The 19,995-nt window shown below is 43.1% G+C and overlaps 1 protein-coding gene across 4 annotated transcripts in view; it reads left to right on the top strand.

Moving 5' to 3' along the window:
- The window catches only part of PIGN (phosphatidylinositol glycan anchor biosynthesis class N), a 637,819-nt gene that overhangs the window by 218,228 nt on the left and 399,596 nt on the right, over nucleotides 1-19,995 (top strand). For all 4 annotated transcript variants that reach the window (XM_073630904.1, XM_073630905.1, XM_073630902.1 and 1 more), the window contains one exon: nucleotides 14,884-14,939. In XM_073630904.1, coding sequence (XP_073487005.1) covers nucleotides 14,884-14,939 — 56 coding nt within the window. The remainder of the gene's footprint in view (nucleotides 1-14,883; nucleotides 14,940-19,995) is intronic.

Here is a 19,995-nt window from a genome sequence, read left to right as displayed (position 1 = left end):
CTAAAGAGCGTTGTTTGGGGTTGAGTTTGGCTGCTAGTCTGGAGCCCATCCGGTCAGTTTGGTAAGAGAATTTAGCTCCCGTCCATCTTAGATGTTTTTCGGCTGCGGAGGTCAGGGCTAGATTAAGGAGGGTCCGGGATTTGTCAAGGGTCTTTAGAGAGTCTGTGGTGGGGAGTCTCTTATGTGCCTTTGCTGCAGTCCGATATTTCGATGTGAGTTTGAGAATGTCGGCTTTATGGGCTGCTTTGAGTTGAGAGGATAAACTAATAATGTGACCCCTAGTTACCGATTTGTGAGCTGCCCATATAGCGGAAGGGGAAACCTCTGCCGTCTGGTTTAATTGGAAGTATTCCTTTATGGCCGCTTCTATGCCCAGACAATTTATTGGATCACTAAGTAGATACTCCTGTAGTCTCCAACGTGGTGGACCCTTTGAGGGACCTACTTTCTGAGCCACAACCAAGACCATAGCGTGATCGGACAGCGAAGAGTCAATAATCCGAGAGCTTAGAATAAGCGGGATAGTGCGCGAGCGAGTAAAGATGTGGTCTATCCTGGCGAAAGAGTTGTGTGGTGCTGAGAAGTGAGTGTAATCTTTTTTGTGTGGGTTTGCTTCCCTCCAGATATCGACCAAGCCTTCTCCAAATAAAAGAGCCGCTATTCTAGTACTCTGTTTGGATGGGCGTTTAGATTTAGATTTCCCGTTAGCTAGTCTATCAAGTGCGGAGTCAAAGGCGGTGTTTAAATCCCCTCCTATAAACACTGTAGCTTTAAGGTGGACTTGTAGTTTTTTAAGCAGAAAGTGAAAGAACTTTCTTTGGCCTTTGTTAGGCGCATAATAAGAAACAAAGGTATAAAGTTTGCCATCAATATGGCCTGACACTAGTAGGAAGTGCCCCTGGGGATCAACTATCTTCTCTGGTTGTGAAACATTTAAATGTTTAGTGAAGCAAATGGCCACACCCTTGGTTTTGTTTTCAGCTGAGGCCAAGAAGAATTGGGGATAGTGCTGATGGAGAAATGAGGGTTTGTAGCTCACCGGGAAATGTGTCTCTTGTAGAAGCAGGACATCCATGTGCATAGAGTGATAGGACTGGAAGACCTTTCTGCATTTAATTGGGGAGTTTAGGCCTTGGGTGTTGTGCAATATAATTCTAATAGGATGGTGTTGATCCTTCATGCTAGCCATAGTCCACAGGGGAGAAAACTATCCCTATAATCTGCGACTTACCTACTCCTAGGGAGTGGAAATAGTTTTGAATCCCCGCAAGAGAGACGTGGAGTCCGTTCGGGCCTGGGATGTGGAGCCAGAGACCTCCCTTGAGTCTGGTAGAACCTATTGTAGAGTACGGGAGAGTAGAAAGGGAGGGGAGGGAGAGAGAAAAGAAATGAAGGATAAGAAGAGAAAATAATGGTGAGCATTGAACAAAGAGCAACAAAAAATTGATAAACATAACTGGTAATTGTACTGAAGAAATTGGGGAAACCATCCCCACCCAACCCAAAGAGTAGGAAGGACTGTTGTTCCTACCCTAGCGTCCACTTGGACCTGAGCCTCCCTAAAACGGGGAGACCAATTAGAGCCCAGGGGAACCAGAGGAACTCCTGCGATCTAGTGTCGGCACACTGGGTCCACCACAGCCCCAGTTCCTCGAAACATGCTAACTGAAGACCACAGTCAGGTCTATTAATAACATATGACCGAGCGTTCAGTAAACGTAAATAATCTTTGAAAAATATCTATTGATAACATGAAATATGAAAAAAACCTTGGGTCACAGGGATCTACGGGCTCTCCCCTTTATTTGTCAGAAGGCTAAGTAACCCCGAACCTAGTAGAACCCGAGGGGAGAGTTCCCCCCTGTAACCATACCTCCCTGGGAACCAGTGTACATCTGAATGCCCCAGGGGACCCGGAGCATGAGGGGGCCTGAGTCAGTGGAGGAAAGGAGATCAAAACTCGCTATGAGCAGCCCGTGAGTGGTAGCATACCAAAACCCGGGGGAAGGTGGGTATCCCCAAGCCAGGGCTGTCCCCCCCCAAGGGAATCCCGGGGACAAAAATCCCCCTTCTGGAGACCATTTGTGGAGAGCCCCCCCATCCCCCAGGACCCGTTAAATAAGCCCACTTAACTAAACTTTGCCATGTGAGCAAAATAGTCCATAAATCAACCTTGAGAAAAAAAAAAAAAGAAGGGGGGGGGGGGGGGGAGAAAAAATACCAGACCGAATATTGAGGTTCAGAGTCCCAGGACCGATAGAACAAAAGAGAACAAAAACATTCTTCTAAAGGTCAAAATTCAGACACCGACCACCCTTGGTGGATCTTTGAGCCATGTAAGATAGATAAGGAGTCATGTGGGGACATTTTCTTTCGACCTCTTGGAACTTTGTTTCAGCCAGGAAGGTTGTAGAGGGTTTGCTGGAGGCGGTCTTTTAGTGGAAGATGGAGTTCCTCTGCTTGACTGTGATGAAGAAGGATCCTGAGGGATGAGGCCCAGCTGGAGGAGAAGGCGTTCACCCTCAGCAAAGGTGGAGAAGCTACAGTTTCTGCTCTTGTATGAGAAATTAAGTCTCAGCGGGAACGACCACCTGTAGGGAATCTCTTTCTCCTGCAGGAGCTGAAGAAGGGGTTTTAGAGCTCTTCTCTTCTGGACTGTGTAAGGGGACAGATCAGCAAAAATCTGAATTTTATGACCATTTTCGGTTAAGTCATTCAAATTTCTAGCTTTCCGCATGACTTCCTCCTTAACGGAATAAAAATGGGGCTTAACGATTATGGAGGCCGTCTTTACGGGGAGGTTGCAGAGCTCTGTGGGCCCTATCCAGCTCCAAATGGTGCTCCGAAATCTCTGGGATAAGATCTTTGATGAGGACTTTGATGACAGAATGTACCTCTTTCTCCGCTTCCGGGAGCCCCCTTACTCTGAAGTTATATCGTCTCGATCTGTTCTCGAGATCGTCAATCTTTGCAAAAGCCGTCTCGAGTTGATCCTGCATGTCTTGTAGTCTTGCAGTATTCTGGTTGATCCTTGCTCCTGCTTGGTCTGCTTTTTTCTCTCCATATTGTCCAGTCTGAGCCCAAACTGCTGCATGTCAGCATGAATGGAGGATGTGATCTGGGCTGCGTTTTGTGCCAGGCTTTTAAAAAGCAGCTGAGCAAAGGCCTCCATCATGGAGGGAAAGTCAGTATGGATGGGAGTGGCTTTGTGTGCTTCGCTGACAGAAAGCAAAAGGCCTGTATGTGGGTCCATCATGGGGGCGGTTGGGAGGCCGGCGTGCAGGCTGATAAGGAGGGATTCAGTGGAGGCTGGTAAATGTGCCTGTGGTAGCGGTGAGTCCACTGTACCTGGAGACTGCGGTGGGGCGCAATCTTGATCCGCTATAGATTCCTCTGCTGCTACAGCCACGTTGTGTCTCGGAGGAGCGGCGGCCATCTTGGCATAGCTGATCGGTCCGCTTGCGGCCGTCATCTGCTCGATAGGCTCCTCCTGGCAGACCCCGCCAGCATCAGTTGAATTCCTGGGGCTTCACACACCTGGGGGTGCTGTTCACAAGCTTGGTGGGGTGCTCTGTCTGCTCCCGAGGAACGAAAGGGGCCGGGGTGGAGCGGAGCTTCAGAGGCTGGTGGCCATCTTGGAAGCTACCGCTCATGCACCTCTGTCATGCACCAAATTTAACACACCTGCTCCCCATTCACACCTGAAACCTTGTAACACTAACGAGTCGCATGACACCGGAGAGAAAAAAAGTCTAATTGGGCCCAATTTGGACATTTTCACAGGGGTGTACTCACTTTTTTTGCCAGCAGTTTAGACATTAATGGCTGTAAGTTGAGTTATTTTGAGGGGACAGCAAATTTACACTGTTATACAAGCTGTACACTCACTACTTTACATTGTAGCAAAGTGTAATTTCTTCAGTGTTGTCACATGAAAAGATATAATAAAATATTTACAAAAAATGTGAGGGGTGTACTCACTTTTTTCAGATACTGTATGTGGTGCAAACACTGTGTGCATATGCGTGCGAGCGTGGGCTCTTTAAAAACATTTTTTACATTTATTTTATTATTTATTTTTACACTGTCCTTTTTATTCCTTTCACAAGAAATGTAAACAAGAAATAAGGCATGACAGGTCCTCTTTATGGAGACATCTGGAGAGCATGACATAAAAAAAAAAAAAAAAAATCTCATGTATCCAAAAAAAGGCTGTGCTTACATCTGCCCTAACCAGAAGTGACATAATTACATCACTTTCAGCCTCCTAGACCACAGAGAATTAGCCAGATTTATGATAACCTGGAGAAACCGCTGGATCGGATACCGGCCTCCCTGATCACATGAGAGAGCCCAGAGAGGCGACGGGAGGGGGATGACGTCCCCTCCCGTGACCTGTAAAAGCAATCCAGCGGCTAATCACCTGCTATGATTGCTTTTAAATAAAATGGCATCGCCGGGTGAAAAGAAAAAAAAAAAATCAGGGTTCTGGCATACAGCAGCACCCGTAACTCCAATATAACCACTTGAACACAATCACATACAGGTACATGATTCTGTGGCAGTTGGTCAAGCAAGCTCTGGAGCTGTAACAGAGATAGAGCTGAGTTCCTGGGTCTGGAGCTAAAATGAGACCAGAACTAATCTAAGGTTACCAGATTTTTTAAATCAAGGAATACCCTACTGACTGCCCGCTTTTAACCACACCCACATCACTAAACTCCTATTTATAGCCACACCCAAAAAAAAAAACACACCTCAATTTTTAACATGCCCTGAAACAATTGGTCACAGACTTTTGGAACAAACGGCAGACACAAAATTCCTTAGGCTTAGTAAATAAATGATGTTGCATGCAAAGTGCACCACTGTGAATTGTAGGGGATGGCATTCAATAAAACCTCAGACCTACTCTGCATGGGGTTTAAAAGTAACACATGGGTCAGGAGGATTTATGCGCAAAGAACAGGGGTCAGATGTGCATAATACACAAAGAGCAGACAACAACAGATCTATCTCCTTGTGCTGATATATCTATCATGTACTGTGCATTATCGTAGTAAATTACAGTATATCCACACAATTCCCACAGAATATCACAGATAAATTATCTATTTGTAAGAATTCCTTATTTATTAAAAGTAATGTACTTATGTGTTAAAACAACTTAAACACTTTACAGTAAAAAACAATAGGCCCGCAGCTCCCACGTCACTTCCGATCCGCAGCACAGCGTCGCCTAGCTTTGACCAACACAGTCACTTGACTTCCTCAGGGGAAGGAATTCTTTTAATTCATTATAACGTGAGAACACTCTATCTTGCATGAGCTTGCCTGCAGAGAGATACCTGTGGATTTAAAGGGCCATACACATATTATTCAGAGAAGTGTATAACTACAGAGATCACTGGAGAGGAGCCTGGTTGTGTACGCCAGTAAATCGTGGTTGGACCTGGTATTAAAAGGTCACAGCTGGAGGTGAGCATAGTGGTGAATAGTGGTGGAAGTCACTGTGCATAAAATAAGAAGGAATGGCACATAAGGGTGGAATATTATATATGAACTATTTATCCCCAGTGTGGAAGAACACTATTTGTTACTATATGGAAAGAAGATTCACTGACTATATGTTTTATATTGTTATCTATGAACATGGATATTGTTTTGGTTTTTGATTTATCATCACAGAGGTTTTATGTGGTTATTGTTAAGTAGCACAAATAAGGTAGTGCATATGATATGTATTTAGTTTGGTGTAATATTAAGTAGAGGTAGGCGCAGCAAACCTTATATCACTATTGTTTTTGTAGTTGTGGGACAACGATTATTTCTTTGCTGCCATCCCCATAGTTTGTTACATTGACACTCGGTTATTTGTTTTTTGGTAATTAAGGGAGCATGGGATAATATACACATTTACAGTTTGTAGTTTATTGCAAAGTTGCAAATCTGTAGCAAATAAAACTATACTTTAAAGCTTTAAGAGGAATTAAACTCAAAAGCAAAATGCCCCTCTGTCTCCTGGGCAAGAGGTCTGGCCCCCGGCAGAGGGAATCATTGTGTACGGTATTGGCCTTGCTTTAGCCAGGAGTTCCTGGCAGCGGTGGACTTAAGGATGCTGCCTAAATGTCCTAGTGTTTTCTTCCTCACCAAAGTTCTTGTGATTTACAGTAGAGGACTGGTATTTCCAGTGCGGGACACGTTTGGCCTGTCCACAACCTGAGTATTCTCGATGTTCTTGGACCTAAATCTAGGCCTTCTGAGGGCCCAGGAAAGGCTTATTCTGGGATACCTGAACAATCTTCTGCTCAAGTTGCAAATTCTTCAGCATATGGGACACAGCGCATCTCAGTTCGCACACTAGAGAGGTGTGGCTGGATTCAGTCTCCTGAAATGGGTACTGATGCAAGCTCAGCAATTGTCATACCTGGGCCTGGCTATGGATGCTGTGAAGGAAAGGGTAATTTACTCCTCTGGAGAAGCAGAGGTTGCTCTAGGCTTTGTGAGGCCTTAGGCAAATCTTAGGCATGAGGCCCCACTCACTTCCACAATGGGAAAAATAATTCAAGCGATAGCAATGAACTGTATAAATTACATAGATTAAGAGCCTTAAATCCTATTAACTTTGAATTCACAGTTTCTAAAAATTTCTCTAACCAATTAATCTTTAATCAAATATCATTGAACATAGATATATATTACACACATACACAAAAATATAGATACAATGTGTGCAGCACTAGCAATGTGTTTAAGTTATAACAAAGGTCAAAAACCATGAAGGTCAGGTTAATATAACCCATCGAGCAAAGAGTTCTCCCTTACATCAGAGTCTGCAGGGTTCCCCCTTACAGTGCAAGGGGAACTGTGATGTAAAGGGGAATGCTGCAGATCATGATACAAAAGATGGTCAGAGACTGCAGACATGATGCAAGAGATGGTAAGAGACTGTGCGGACATGATACAAGAGATGGTCTTATGGTAATGACAAGTAAACTGTCACCTGGCTAACATGGTAACACCACATTGCTGTAGCAGCCACTAAACACTAGAGCCACAGACAGAGTGCAGACAGATGATCCTTCTATACACTCCTCCATCCACTAATACAAGCAGGAGAACCCGACACATTCGCTTTGAGTGCCCTGCAGTGCATTCTGGGAGGTGTAGTCTCTGCAGAGCTCAGGCATTGGAGGGCCAAGTCTAGTGTGTGTGGTGTGGAGAACTACAACTCCTGCCAATCAATGTGGTGCAGGCTTTGGGAGAAGGTTAGGACGGCAGTAGAGCCTGTTATTGGCTGCAGCTGATGAAATGTTCTCCGTGTACAGCTGGCTGAAACCTCCTTGCCTTTACCCCAATGTGCCAGCCTGTTCACCCTGCCAGCCTGGGGTGTCTTTAATATTGATTGGACCCTGGGCAAACATTTTCCTGGGCCCCCCTCACCCCCCCCCCCCCCTAGCAATTTTGCTCTCCACCTTAACATCCCAAAAAACAAACACGCACATAGACTTATTTAAAAAAGCAAAAACAAACCTTTAATAATGTATTCATAAATCTGGTTCACACTCACTGATTGCTCCAGGCTCACTGATTGGTTGTTAAAAGTTAGTGCACATCATTACCACTTTCTGATTGGTTGTCAGAGGTTAGAGCACATCATTACCACTCACTGGTTGCTAGAGGTTACTGCACAATATTAACACTTAATATGTGGTTGCTAAAGGTTACTGCACATCAATACCGCTCACCCATTGGTTGCTAGAGGTTACTGCACTTCATTACCGCCCATTAGTTGCTAGAGGTTACTGCACATCATTATCGTTTACCCATTGGTTGATAGAGGTTACTGTATGTCATTAACGTCACTCATTGGTTGCTAGATGTTACTGCACATCATTACCACTTACCCATTGGTAGCTAGAGGTTACTGCACATCATTACCACTCACTGGTTGCTAGAGGTTACTGCACATTCTTACCACTCATTGATTGGTTGCTATAGGTTACTGCTTATCATTACCACTCACTGATTGGTTGCTAGAGGTTACTACACATTATTACAGCTCACTGATTGGTTGCTATGGGTTACTGCTTATCATTATCAGCATATCATTACCTCTCACTGGGTGGCAGGGCTGTATTGTGCTGTGTGATGCAACTGTTGGGGTACAATTGGTTGGATGACAGGATGCAGTTTGGGGTGATGGTGGCAGCATTGGGGTGAGAGGCTGAGATCATATCTCCCTTATAATTATGGGGGGTAGGGTGATAGGATGCCAGAGGTGGGGTACAGGATGGATGAGGATGATGATGACAGGAGGCATGGTGGTAGGATACCAGAGGTGGGGTACAGGGGGATATTGATGGGGTGGGGTGGTAGGATGCCAGAGGTGGGGTAGAGAGGGATGATGGGGATGTTGATGAAAATGAGTGGGGTGGTAGGATGTCAGCACAGTGGATGATGATGGTAGTGGTTGGGGTGGTAGAAAGCTGGCAGAGGGGTACAGGGGGGATGGAGATGACAGGGGGTGGGGTGGTAGGAAGCTGGCGGAGGGGTGCGGGGGGGGGTGAAGATGTCAGGGGATGGGGTGATAGGAAACTGGCAATAGGGAACAGATGGCATGATGATGATAATGCGTATGGGGAGATTGAAGGGGGCGCGGTGGGGTTGTAGGAAGCTGGTGGAGAGATGAAGATGACAGGGGGTGGGGTGGTAGGAAACTGGCAGTGGGGTATGGGGGGATGAAGATGACAGGGGGTGGGTGAAAGGAGCTGGCAGAGATGTGCAGGGGGGATGAAGATGACAGGGGTGGGATGGTAGGAAACTAGAAGTGAGGTACAGATGGCATGATCATGATGGGGGCGGGGTGGTAGGAAGCTGGCAGTGGGGTATGGGGTGGGGTGAAGATTACTGGAGGTGGGGGGTAGGAAACTGGCAGAGGGCTACAGGGGGATTAAGATGACAGGGGTGGGGTGGTAGTAGGAAACTGGCAGTGGGGTACAGGGGGCGATTATGGAGGTGGGGTGGTAGGAAGCTGGTAGAGGGGTACAGGGAGATGAAGATGATAGGGGGTGTGGTGGTAGGAAACTGGCAATGAGGTACAGATGAGATGATGATTATGGGGGTGGGGTGGTAGGAAGTTGGCAGATGGGTTCAGGGGGATGGAGATGACACAGGTGGGGTAGTAGGATGTCAGGCACAGGGGGATTTTGATGAGGATAGCGATGACGACAGGGGTAAGTTGGTAGAAAGCTGAGAGCGGGAAGTATGATGACAGGAGGTAGGGTGGTAGGATACCAAGAACGGGGATTATGAGGAGGATAATGATTATGGCAGGTGGTCAGTAGGTGGCATCATATGCTGGATGGCATACATATCAGGGCTGTGTGTGAGGTCATGGGCGGCTGGCAGCGATGATTTTCGGGGCGCCCTCGCTCAGGCGGTGACATCACTACGGGGTGCTGTCAGTGTCGGGCAGGACCGTCAGACAGTACCTTGAGGCTGTGGCAGACTGGCTCCTTGATGACTGTCAGGCACCAGCTCTGGCAGGTCCTCCATTACAGAGACCGTCCATCCTAGAAGGGATAGCAGAGAGCTGCACAGCCGCTGTGGGTATTATCCGCGCTCTGCACATGGCAGGAGATTTGCAGAGCGTGGCAGAAGGAGAGGAGCCGGGGGAGGGGAGTACATGGAGCCACCCACTGATACTGAGACCTCGGGCACTGCTCAAGTGGTCAGTCCTCCCCTGACCAGGAAAAACTAGTTGTGGGCACCGCAGACTTTTTTCCCGCGTTAAAGATGGCCCTGGGGACACCAACCGGGGGACATTCCCACACACAGATTAGGCGGCCTCGAGGCCCCTGGGAGCGCGAGGCCTATGGCGACCATCTAATTTGCCTAATTAGAGAGTCGAGAAGTGCCTTGCGCTAAAAAAAATCAGGGGGCTTCTTTTATTACCCAGAGTTTTCCCTCAATTCCTCTCTCCATATGAATATTGGTGAGGATTTCGAGGCGGTTCATTTTTCTCAGTTCTTTTCTAGACCTTACAGTGGAATATTCTCTTAGCATGACATAGGAGGATTCCATTGTAGGATTCTCCAATGTCCCTATACCAAGTTCGGAGACTGGTAGATGTCTCGCTAAAGCATATGAAAAGCACATACTGACTGTCATTTCAGGAACCTCCCTCCTAAGTCAACATAGTTCACACATCACATGGTCAACAGTGCAGATCACATTTTTTAAAGCCCCCTTCACACTGTCATTACAATGCATAGTGTATATCTAGTGCAGTAATTTGCATGTTGACTTGTTAAGAATAGGCTGCCAAATGCGGCAATGTAAGAAAACCAGACAGACACTTTTTTTTTTTTTTTTTTTAACACAATGCAAGCCATGTGCAGGTCCATTGGCAACCAATGTGCTTGTGCATCGTGATGCTGTTCTAAATGATTTATAACAAGGTAAATCATTGTGGAGAAAATCTCCAAAATGTGTTGCCAACATCCCAAACGTCTTATATAGGAACAAAAAGAAAGTACCCCCTGGTACTGTGGAACTTTAAGGGCAAACTTATGTATAAAATTTTTTTTTTTTTTATAATGAATATAAGAAAAAATATTTTTTATTATTTGGGTATTTAAAACCAGTGGAAAAAGCCCCCCGGAGGCCCAAAATGTCCCACATGGGGATCCCCAAAGGGAGGGTTTTCTCCACAGCCAACCCAGCAAGCCCGGTGTCGGAGGAGTATCTGTGGTATAATCAAAAGACCAACGAGCAAGGTGATGGGATAATTGGGCCTAAGGAAAAAAGAGGATACATGCATAATAATAATAGCAAAAAGACCAATTAATGAAGTATCAACATTCAAAAGAAATGGCCCATACTAACTCAAGAATAAAAACAAAAAAGTCCATATTGTATAGGATCACCTTGTAGGTGTAAATACAAATATGTACACATATATATATATATATATATATATATATATATATATATATATATATATATATATATATATATATATATATATGATAACATTGTGGAATGGCTGTTATTAATTAAATTGGCATATATGCAGTAAAACCAGCATACATTAATCATTTAAACCAGTCTAAATGAATGGAAGGTAAGTCTGTATATACTAAATGTGCCAATTCAACAGCTTAGAGCTAAGTCTATGATGTATTTCAACTGAACAGAAAAGGGGAACCCCAATAGTTCACAAGGGGAGATACCCCTTGCAATGCCTTCCTTGGTGATACAATTGGGATGGTGCGTCGGCTAAGTCTTCACACAGGTATCTGGAACAGCGACAACCTCATTAGGCAGACGCGCTGTCTGGGAATATAAGGAGATACCAGCGCATGCGCAATGCTGCCCATGAGGATGCTCTGACGGACCACATCATCACGCATCGGCCGATGATGCAGGTGCATTACGCGTCATCTTAGGGTGATGATGTGTGAAAGGGGAGGGGATCGAATAGAATTTGAGGCATACTGACCGTGATCATGGATGGACCGCATCAGCTGGTGATGCGGGTGCGTCGCCATAGATGCGATGGCATGTAGAAGGGGAGGAAAACAAAGGAGATTTGAGAAGCATATAATGCAACAAGTATTTGTATAAAGCCATAAACCACAGATGCTAGCAATCTGAGAACTCATTGATTGAACTGCCAAAGAACAGCTCAAGATGTGGGTGGTCGCAGAGAGAGGGATCCCCAGAGCCACATCTGCATGGCGCTCCCCCACTCTCTGAATTTGAGGGCGTCATGCAAACATAGCCCACCAGCGCACAATAAGCAGCAAATGCATGGACAAAGCACAGCACCCATAAAGGGTGAACATATGAGTGTCCTACAGTGCCGCATACAAAAAAGGCCCACCCCATGGGAGGGTGGGCCTTTGTGCGCCGGATAGGGGCAAAATGGGCGAAGGGGAAGAAAAAGGAAGCAGGCTACATAGCCCACATCTAATATTCAAACTTGGTATGTGCACTCCGGCAGGAAAAAGGATAAGAGAAAAAATGATTGAAATTCCATATAAACAAATATATTTATATATATACATACATACATATATATATATATCTCGACCAGACTAATGGCATGTATATGCATGACTGACAGCTAAGAAATGCAGATGAAGCACAGAGCCTAGTGGTAACTCCGGTGGCAATATAATATCAGACAATATAATACTTCAGCTCTTTTCATCACGGAAAAAGTAAACGGAGAGGGAGGGAGGACAGGGGAGCAAGTACAAAATTAACATATCACAAACAATACATTAATTGCAATGCATACAGATACATGGCATGAATAAAAAAACTAAAATATGTGTGTGTGTGTGTATATATATATATGTATATATAGATATAATCTCAGTATTGATCAATAGTAAAGATAATGAATATACTGCAGACATCATTAAAAATACAGTGTGTAGTATATACAGTATCAAATGTATACATGAGTATTGCTCGAGAATAATAAGCATCCATACCCACACTTGCTTTGCGGAAAGACCCGCAAGTTTGTAGATATAAATGTCAAAGCCCCAAACAAACTACAGTATATTATTATTATTAGTCATACAGACCAATTTAAGAGAGGCAGTCCAGGCAGAAGATAACGGAAAAAGAAGAAAGTGCATACACAGTGAATTGTGCACACAGATTAATTCCTTTTCGCATCCCCCTGAGGCAAAGCCCTCCAGGGAGGGACGATAGCTCAACTAAGTATTGAGGCCTGGTGGACAGGTGGCTAAATGAGAAGTCTTTCTTTCACTGTTTTCCAGCTTTTGGGGGATGATACTCAGTGTATGATGTACTGTATATTGCTATGGTGTTCTGCACCTACTGGTTTTTAATACCCAAATAATAAAAAATATTTTTTTTTATATTCATTATAAAAAAAAATTATTCTATACATAAGTGTGTCTCTTAAAGTCCCTTAAGTAGGGGGGTTTGTCTCTTAAAGTCTCACCGTACCGGGGGTACTTTCTTTTTGTTCCTGTTCTAAATAAAGTGCACACCACAGAGTGCCTTGTATTACCATGCTTTAAGGTTATGCATTGATCTGAAGGGGGCCATTAAGGCTACCTATACTTTCACATAACTCAACTCTAATGATCCCCTTCATTTGTTAACTAAACACCCGTGTGCTTATATCAATGGGTAATACACTCCAGGAGCCTACATCATATTGGATGATGCTTAATCATAGAAGCCTCCCTGCAGGCTTACAGGTAGAGACCGCTTTTGAATTCAGACCTATAAAAACACATACCTCTGGCACCCTAACATTTTAGTACCCTTGGCACTCTGCTCCCTGTTATCCTGCACCCCTGACTTTGAACCTGCCTCCTAGCACACCTGACACTGAACCTTAACATTACAGATACTGCACCTTTCTGACACCCAGAAACTCTGCCATTGCATTCTCCACTACTATTCCCTTTGCCCCTATTAACCCCCTGTCACTTTTGCAGAAACATACAGAGAGGAGGTAAGGCTAAGCCTGGAGTTTCTGGGCTTCCAGCCTATTTTGCATTTGGTTCTGTCAACTACCTTCTCCCTTTGGTGACATCACCATTTCCCCAGGGCAGGCTGTAAATGCAGTTTATCTCCCAGAAACTCAAAACATTTGCCTAAACCACAAGGAAACTGTAAAGAGGATCCTCAAAGCCTGATGTCTCCCAAATATCCTGGGACAATTAACAAGTATCTCTTGGCAACTATGCCTCTTTGGTCAGGCATTCAGACCTCCAGCCTCTGGGGGTGCTGTACACATTGTATATTTCCCGGGGAAGAAGGAAGCAGTGCACATCTCTAGGCTAAGAGGAATAGGAAAGCCAAACACTGAAATGCTATTATAAACCTACCCACCACCTCCGTTAATGTGGAATCCTTTCAAAGGCAGTGATTATGTAGAGAGCCAACATCCACATTTATTCTTTATTTCTTTTACTGTCGAGGGAAGCATTTTATTTAAGATACAACACCACTATTTATCACTCCCCCCCCCCCCCAACTCCTAAACCAATTAACCTTTCTATATTACATAGTTACATAGTAGGTGAAGTTGAAAAAAAGACACAAGTCCATCAAGTTCTACCTATGTGTGACCACGTGTCAGTATTACATTGTATATCCCTGTATGTTGTGATCATTCAGGTACTTATCTAATAGTTTCTTGAAGCTATTGATGCTCCCCACTGAGACCACTGCCTGTGGAAGGGAATTCCACATCCTTGCCGCTCTTACAGTAAATAACCCTCTACGTAGTTTAAGGTTAAACCTCTTTTCTTCTAATTTTAATGAGTGGCCACGAGTCTTGTTAAACTCTCTTCTGCAAAAAAGTTTTATTTCTATTGTAGGGTCACCAGTACGGTATTTGTATATTGAAATCATATCCTCTCTCAAGCGCCTCTTCTCCAGAGAGAATAAGTTCAGTGCTCGCAACCTTTCCTCATAACTAAGATCCTCCAGACCCTTTATTAGCTTTGTTGCCCTTCTTTGTACTCGCTCCATTTCCAGTACATCCTTCCTGAGGACTGGTTCCCAGAACTGGACAGCATACTCTAGGTGTGGCCGGACCAGAGTCTATTATTATAATATCTCTAGGCTAAGAGGAATAGGAAAGCCAAACATTAATTATAATATTATTATTTTTTTATTTATTATCACTATATCAGGCTGAAACCAAGGGCAAGTAAAACTCAATTTTACTTCCTGTTTTTTTTTTTTTTAATTATAAGTACTGTTTTCTGTTCATTCCACGTCTCTGGTATATTGTGATGAAGGGTTCCCAGTAAAAAATGCTGCTTAAGAAATTAACATTATACACAAGATATAAACATAAAATACATTTTCCAGGTCAAGATGGCACAGAAAAAACAAACCACCCTGTCATTTTTATTTTCACCATTTAGGTAAGTAAACCATTTACTTATAGTTTAAAAAATGCCAAAATAAACAGTTTAGTTCTTTTCCTGGCTGTACTGTGCTCATTTGCATATGTGTATTTCTGAATACTATACAGCTCAGACAGGTAAAGCATTGTTGAAACTGGCCTGTGTCTGTGATGATGACTCACAATATGTTGCTGGATATACGGTATTAAATTACCTAATATGGTTTGAAAGTATTCTTAACCTTTAATATTTGTAGCTTAAAGTAAAAAAAACAATTAAAAAAAAACACTAACATCCCTAAAAAAGTCAAATACCGGGTTTTGGCTAGTAATAAAAGAAAGAGAATCACTTCCATTCCATGCGAAACTAACCACTTCACAAAAAGCATGGTTAGCTTTTGATTACAACATATCAGAGATACCTGGGATGCTGATAGCAATTGTGGTTTCCTTTAGGCCTGGTTTACACATATGCATTTTTTAGCGTGTTTTCAGTTTTGCAGAAACACACTACAGTCCATTTAACATGGTTTCCGATGGATGTAGTTCACATCTGTGCATTTTATGGAAAGGGCCAGGGACTTTTTTCTGGTTTTTGGTTCTATAGACTTCAGTGGATGAAAAGCATGTATTGAAATAGTCAAAATGCACCTGCAATATGCAAATTGCAACCTGCATAGGTGTGAATCAGACCTTACAATGGGAAATGGTGAAGTTAATATTTGTTATGCATAATTGGCATCACCATGACTATGGCAACCAAACTAGGTAATCTTTGGTTGGTTCTGCAATTGCTGGTGTATTTAAAGAAAGAAAGCAGACAAGAAGGGGATTTCTGCTAACCCCAGAACATTGCATTTCTGTTTAATTTTGATGTATGATTTTTATGTAGGCGCAGATTAGGGGTATTTCGGAATAAGTAAATTACTTTATCATGGAGCATTACGACTTTGTGTTTGATCATCAAACTATATATTTCCCACATATACAGATAATCTATAAATGTGTTTAAAATGTGTTTAACTTTTACTTTGTTTTGTAGCCTAGATTTCTTTAGGTATTGATTCTGCTTTTAAGTTTAATATCAAAGCACTGCAGCTGTGGAATGACAGCAATCTGCCAATGTGGTACTTTACATGACATTACTATTTGATCGCGCTGTGGACTGTCACTTTTACTACTTCTTTTAACGTCTTGAAAAAACTCCAAACACAAAATTTGTCTATGAAAACATCTTTAAAATAATACTGAGAAACATCTCCCATTATATACTTGCTATTCATTTAAATGTAGTAATGTTTGCAGATGACAAAACTATATAGCTTTATAAAAACTCTGTCATATAGTGACATTATACAGAAAGATCCTTACAAGATGGCAACGTGGGCAGTTAAATGGTAGATGAAATTTAGTGTTGACAAAACTATAACTAGCTAAGCTGAAGCAATAGTATTGTCTTTATACATCAAAGAGATTAAAATTAGGAAAAACAGCTGTAAAAAGACTTGGAAATAATGGGTAAGTGCCAAACACTCAATGCCAAGCCAAAGCACAAAGAAGCAAATACCAATAAAAGATATACAAATAAGTTAAAACACATGGTTTGATGTACTATTGCAAAAAAGAAAAAACAAGACAGATGCATTAAAATCAAGCAAGGGCAAGTTAACAAGGGCACAGGGCACAACTGCAGCATTTCAGCACTTTGAGCTGAAGTGGACCTGTCTAATGTGTTTCTGATTTAAAGTGGTATTAAACCCAAAACTAAACATTTATTATATTGCAGCTTACCAATCATTAGATGTGATGGCTGCATTTGTTTTCTTTTCTTTGGCAATTTTTTTGCTCTGTTTTCACCTGGTGATCTGGCCGGTAGCACTCCCCCTGTATTAGTCAATACTCTGTATGAATGAGCACAATAGGCATAGTAGACAGCAGCATTGTCAGTCTGGGGGGTGGGGGAGACAGATAGTGATAAATGTATTAGCAGATTTAGATACATTGACAATTTGGAGCCAATCTCCAGCTCATACTTTATAATCATTTACAGCAAACAGTTTTTTCCTTTTGGGATAAAGGTATTGCATGAATAAATAAAAGCTTATCATTTTCACCCCTGCCATTGTGAAGTGGTTTGTCTGATCCATGTAAACTGATACATTCTGCTGGAGAGCTTCTGCTTTTGAAAAACAACAGATTTTCTGTCTAGATCACCAGATGAAAATAGAAGACAGCCTAAAAAAGAAAACTCATACAACCATCACATCTAATAATTGGTCAGCTACACTATAGCAAATGCACCCTGTGCATATCTTTTTGTACATCCTCTTCTATACAACAACACCACTTTTAGTTAAAATCTTGAAATTAAATGAATAATAATAGCAGAAAAGAAATGCATACATTAAAATTGTGGTGTCCCCTAGCCATTAGTAGTCAGTGTGGATACGCCCTCTTGTGTTGGTAAAGAAGAAAGATATAGGGCGCTGGATCTCTCAAAACACTGAGTGTTCTCAATCAGGTCTTAAGGAGTGTAGAGCAGGGGTAAGCAACCTTTTGAGAGGTAGAGATCTACCTGCAAAACATGGAAGAGATTGCAGATCATCAGGGCGTGGTGCAGTGCCCCTTTTTCTTTAAGAAGTTCACTAGCAATAAAAAGTAAGGGGGCATGAACAAAACTTATAAAAATATAATAAAACTAATGTCGCTGTAAAAATATAAACTTGGCCTACCTTAAGTGCTTGCTTCAGCAAAAAACTCTACATTCACTTTCATTCACAATTTTTTTCATGTCTAGGGAGTAATTGGTCGCCCCCCACAAGACTGATACAGGAGTCCATCATGAAGGCAGACTGACTTGCTCAGCTAGTTTCAGATCGCCTCAATGCTAGCTTGGCTTTCTGCTCAGTTCTGGCCAGTGTAAGTAGTATGTAGGTCAGTAGTACATAGGGAAGTGTACAGATGTCAGTACAGGTTAGTATTATAAAGAGAAAATTGTTGGGACTTTATATGAGGAAATGACTACAACAGTACACAGTTCTCCATCCATAATAGATTGAAAAGGAAGGGAAAATGGGAAAAGGAAGGGGTAATGGGACTTTATATGAAACACCCTAGTGTTGTGTTTCATATAAAGTCCCATTACCCCTTTCTTTTCCCATTTTCCCTTCCTTTACAGGTTAGTATTGGGTAGGACTGTGTCCAGGAGTCAATAGTAGGTAGGACAGTGTCCAGGGGTCAATAGTAGGTAGGACAGTGTCCAGGGGTCAATAGTAGGTAGGACAGTGTCCAGACGCCAGTAGTAGGTAGGGCGGTGTACAGTAGTAGGTGGGGCAGTGTAAAGAGGTCAGTAGTATAAAGCGCAGTGTACAGAAGTAAATAGTATGTAGGTCAGTGTCGAGGAGCCAGTAGTGGTTTGGACAGCGTAAAGAGGTCAGTACTAGATGGGGCAGAGTACAGGGGGTCAGCAAACTTGTGTCAGCAGGGCAAAGGAGAGAAAGGAGAGGGTGTCAGAAGAGCAGTGTGTAAGAAAGGTCAGGAAAGCCTGGTACAGGGAGGGCAGGAGAACACAGTACGGGGGGGGGGTGAAGAGGGCAGGGTACAGTGGGCTCAGGAAGACACAGTAGTGGAGGGTCCGGGGGGCATACTACAGGGGGTTCAGAAAGTACCCTGGTCGAGAAAGGCTGACTTATGTTATCCACAATTTTGATTACTAAAGGACAGAGAATAAGAAAATATTTTCTTCCAAAGGATGGATTTAACTGCTGTCATGGAATTGGAAAAGGAAAATTTCCTTTTTGAAAATTCGACCAAGATGTCCAAAATGTGAAAGATAGCATTTCCTTCTTAGACTAAAGACTTTCTGGCTATGAAATGGTTAACCTTGACAGATAACTTTTTTTTAGCCTAGTTAATTGTGTAAATTTGCAGTGTTAGTGATAAACCTTGCAATATGTTTAATCCTTTTGCATCTGCACACTTTTGTTTTTAAACATTCCTATATCAGCTGGATCAGGCTTTACTGTGCTTTGTTTAGCAAGTTGTTTAGGCCCTGTTTACAATGTTGCGTTGTGGTAATGTGCTGTGCGGTGTGTTATGTTGCCATGTAGTTTGACCATAGGCGGGTACACAGTGTCGATTACTCCTGCTTCCTGGCACCCCCTGTCTCCTCCCTGCAGTGCTACCAGCTTCCCTCCTCTCCTCTTCCACCAGCTGCTGTGGGGGATTTTTCAGGATGGAGAGCGGGGGAAAGAGACAGTAAATATTTAATTTACCAACTGGTTCCTTTTCTGAATGAACACAATGAGTGATTTGTACCAATCTCTCTTGTGGTTATTCTTAATTGAAACATAGTAAACTATGTTTACTATTCTTCAGTTTGTGGATGAACAGGAAGCTGCTCAGCACAGAGCACTTCCCATTAGTTTACTGTCCAATGCAGCTGAGGCTGCAGAGAAGGGGACTGGGGAATCTCTGTCCTCACTCTCTTTCTGTGTCTCAAAAGTGAGACATTCCTCTGATATTTCACCAAAGCCCCCCCCAACAGGGCTCCTAAAAAAAAAATGTAAAAAATAAAGAAAAAAAAATTTTGTAAAAAAAATACCGTAATTGAAAACATTTTATTGTAAAAAAAAAAATAAAATAAAAACTGCTGACACCAATCTCTGTTCTACTGACACCATCCACTGCTCTGCTGATATACATGCATGTGCATTTGTGCTCTGAGGTGCACACCCCAATGCAATAGGCTGCGCACGTCAATGATTTTGATACTCCAACCCTACACCTACGGGTTGATTTACTAAGGCCCGGTTCACACTGGTGCGATGCGAGAACCCTGCGAATCCACTGCGGATTCCCGCATCGCACCGACTCGCATGGCAGTTCACACTGCCATATGCGAACTGCTGGGGAGTGTCAATACATTGTTAACGACACCCCCAGTTCAGCTTGCGTATCGCACTGCGAACTGACAGTTCGGACATGAATCGGATCGCATATGTGTGAACACACATGTGATCCGATTCTGGTCCGAACAGAAAAAAGGGTCCTGTGCATGTTTGGACCGAATGTGT

This window comes from Aquarana catesbeiana, linkage group LG05, assembly GCF_042186555.1.
Source record: "Aquarana catesbeiana isolate 2022-GZ linkage group LG05, ASM4218655v1, whole genome shotgun sequence".
Classification (NCBI taxonomy): domain Eukaryota; kingdom Metazoa; phylum Chordata; class Amphibia; order Anura; family Ranidae; genus Aquarana; species Aquarana catesbeiana.
This window is presented reverse-complemented; position numbering and strand designations above follow the sequence as displayed.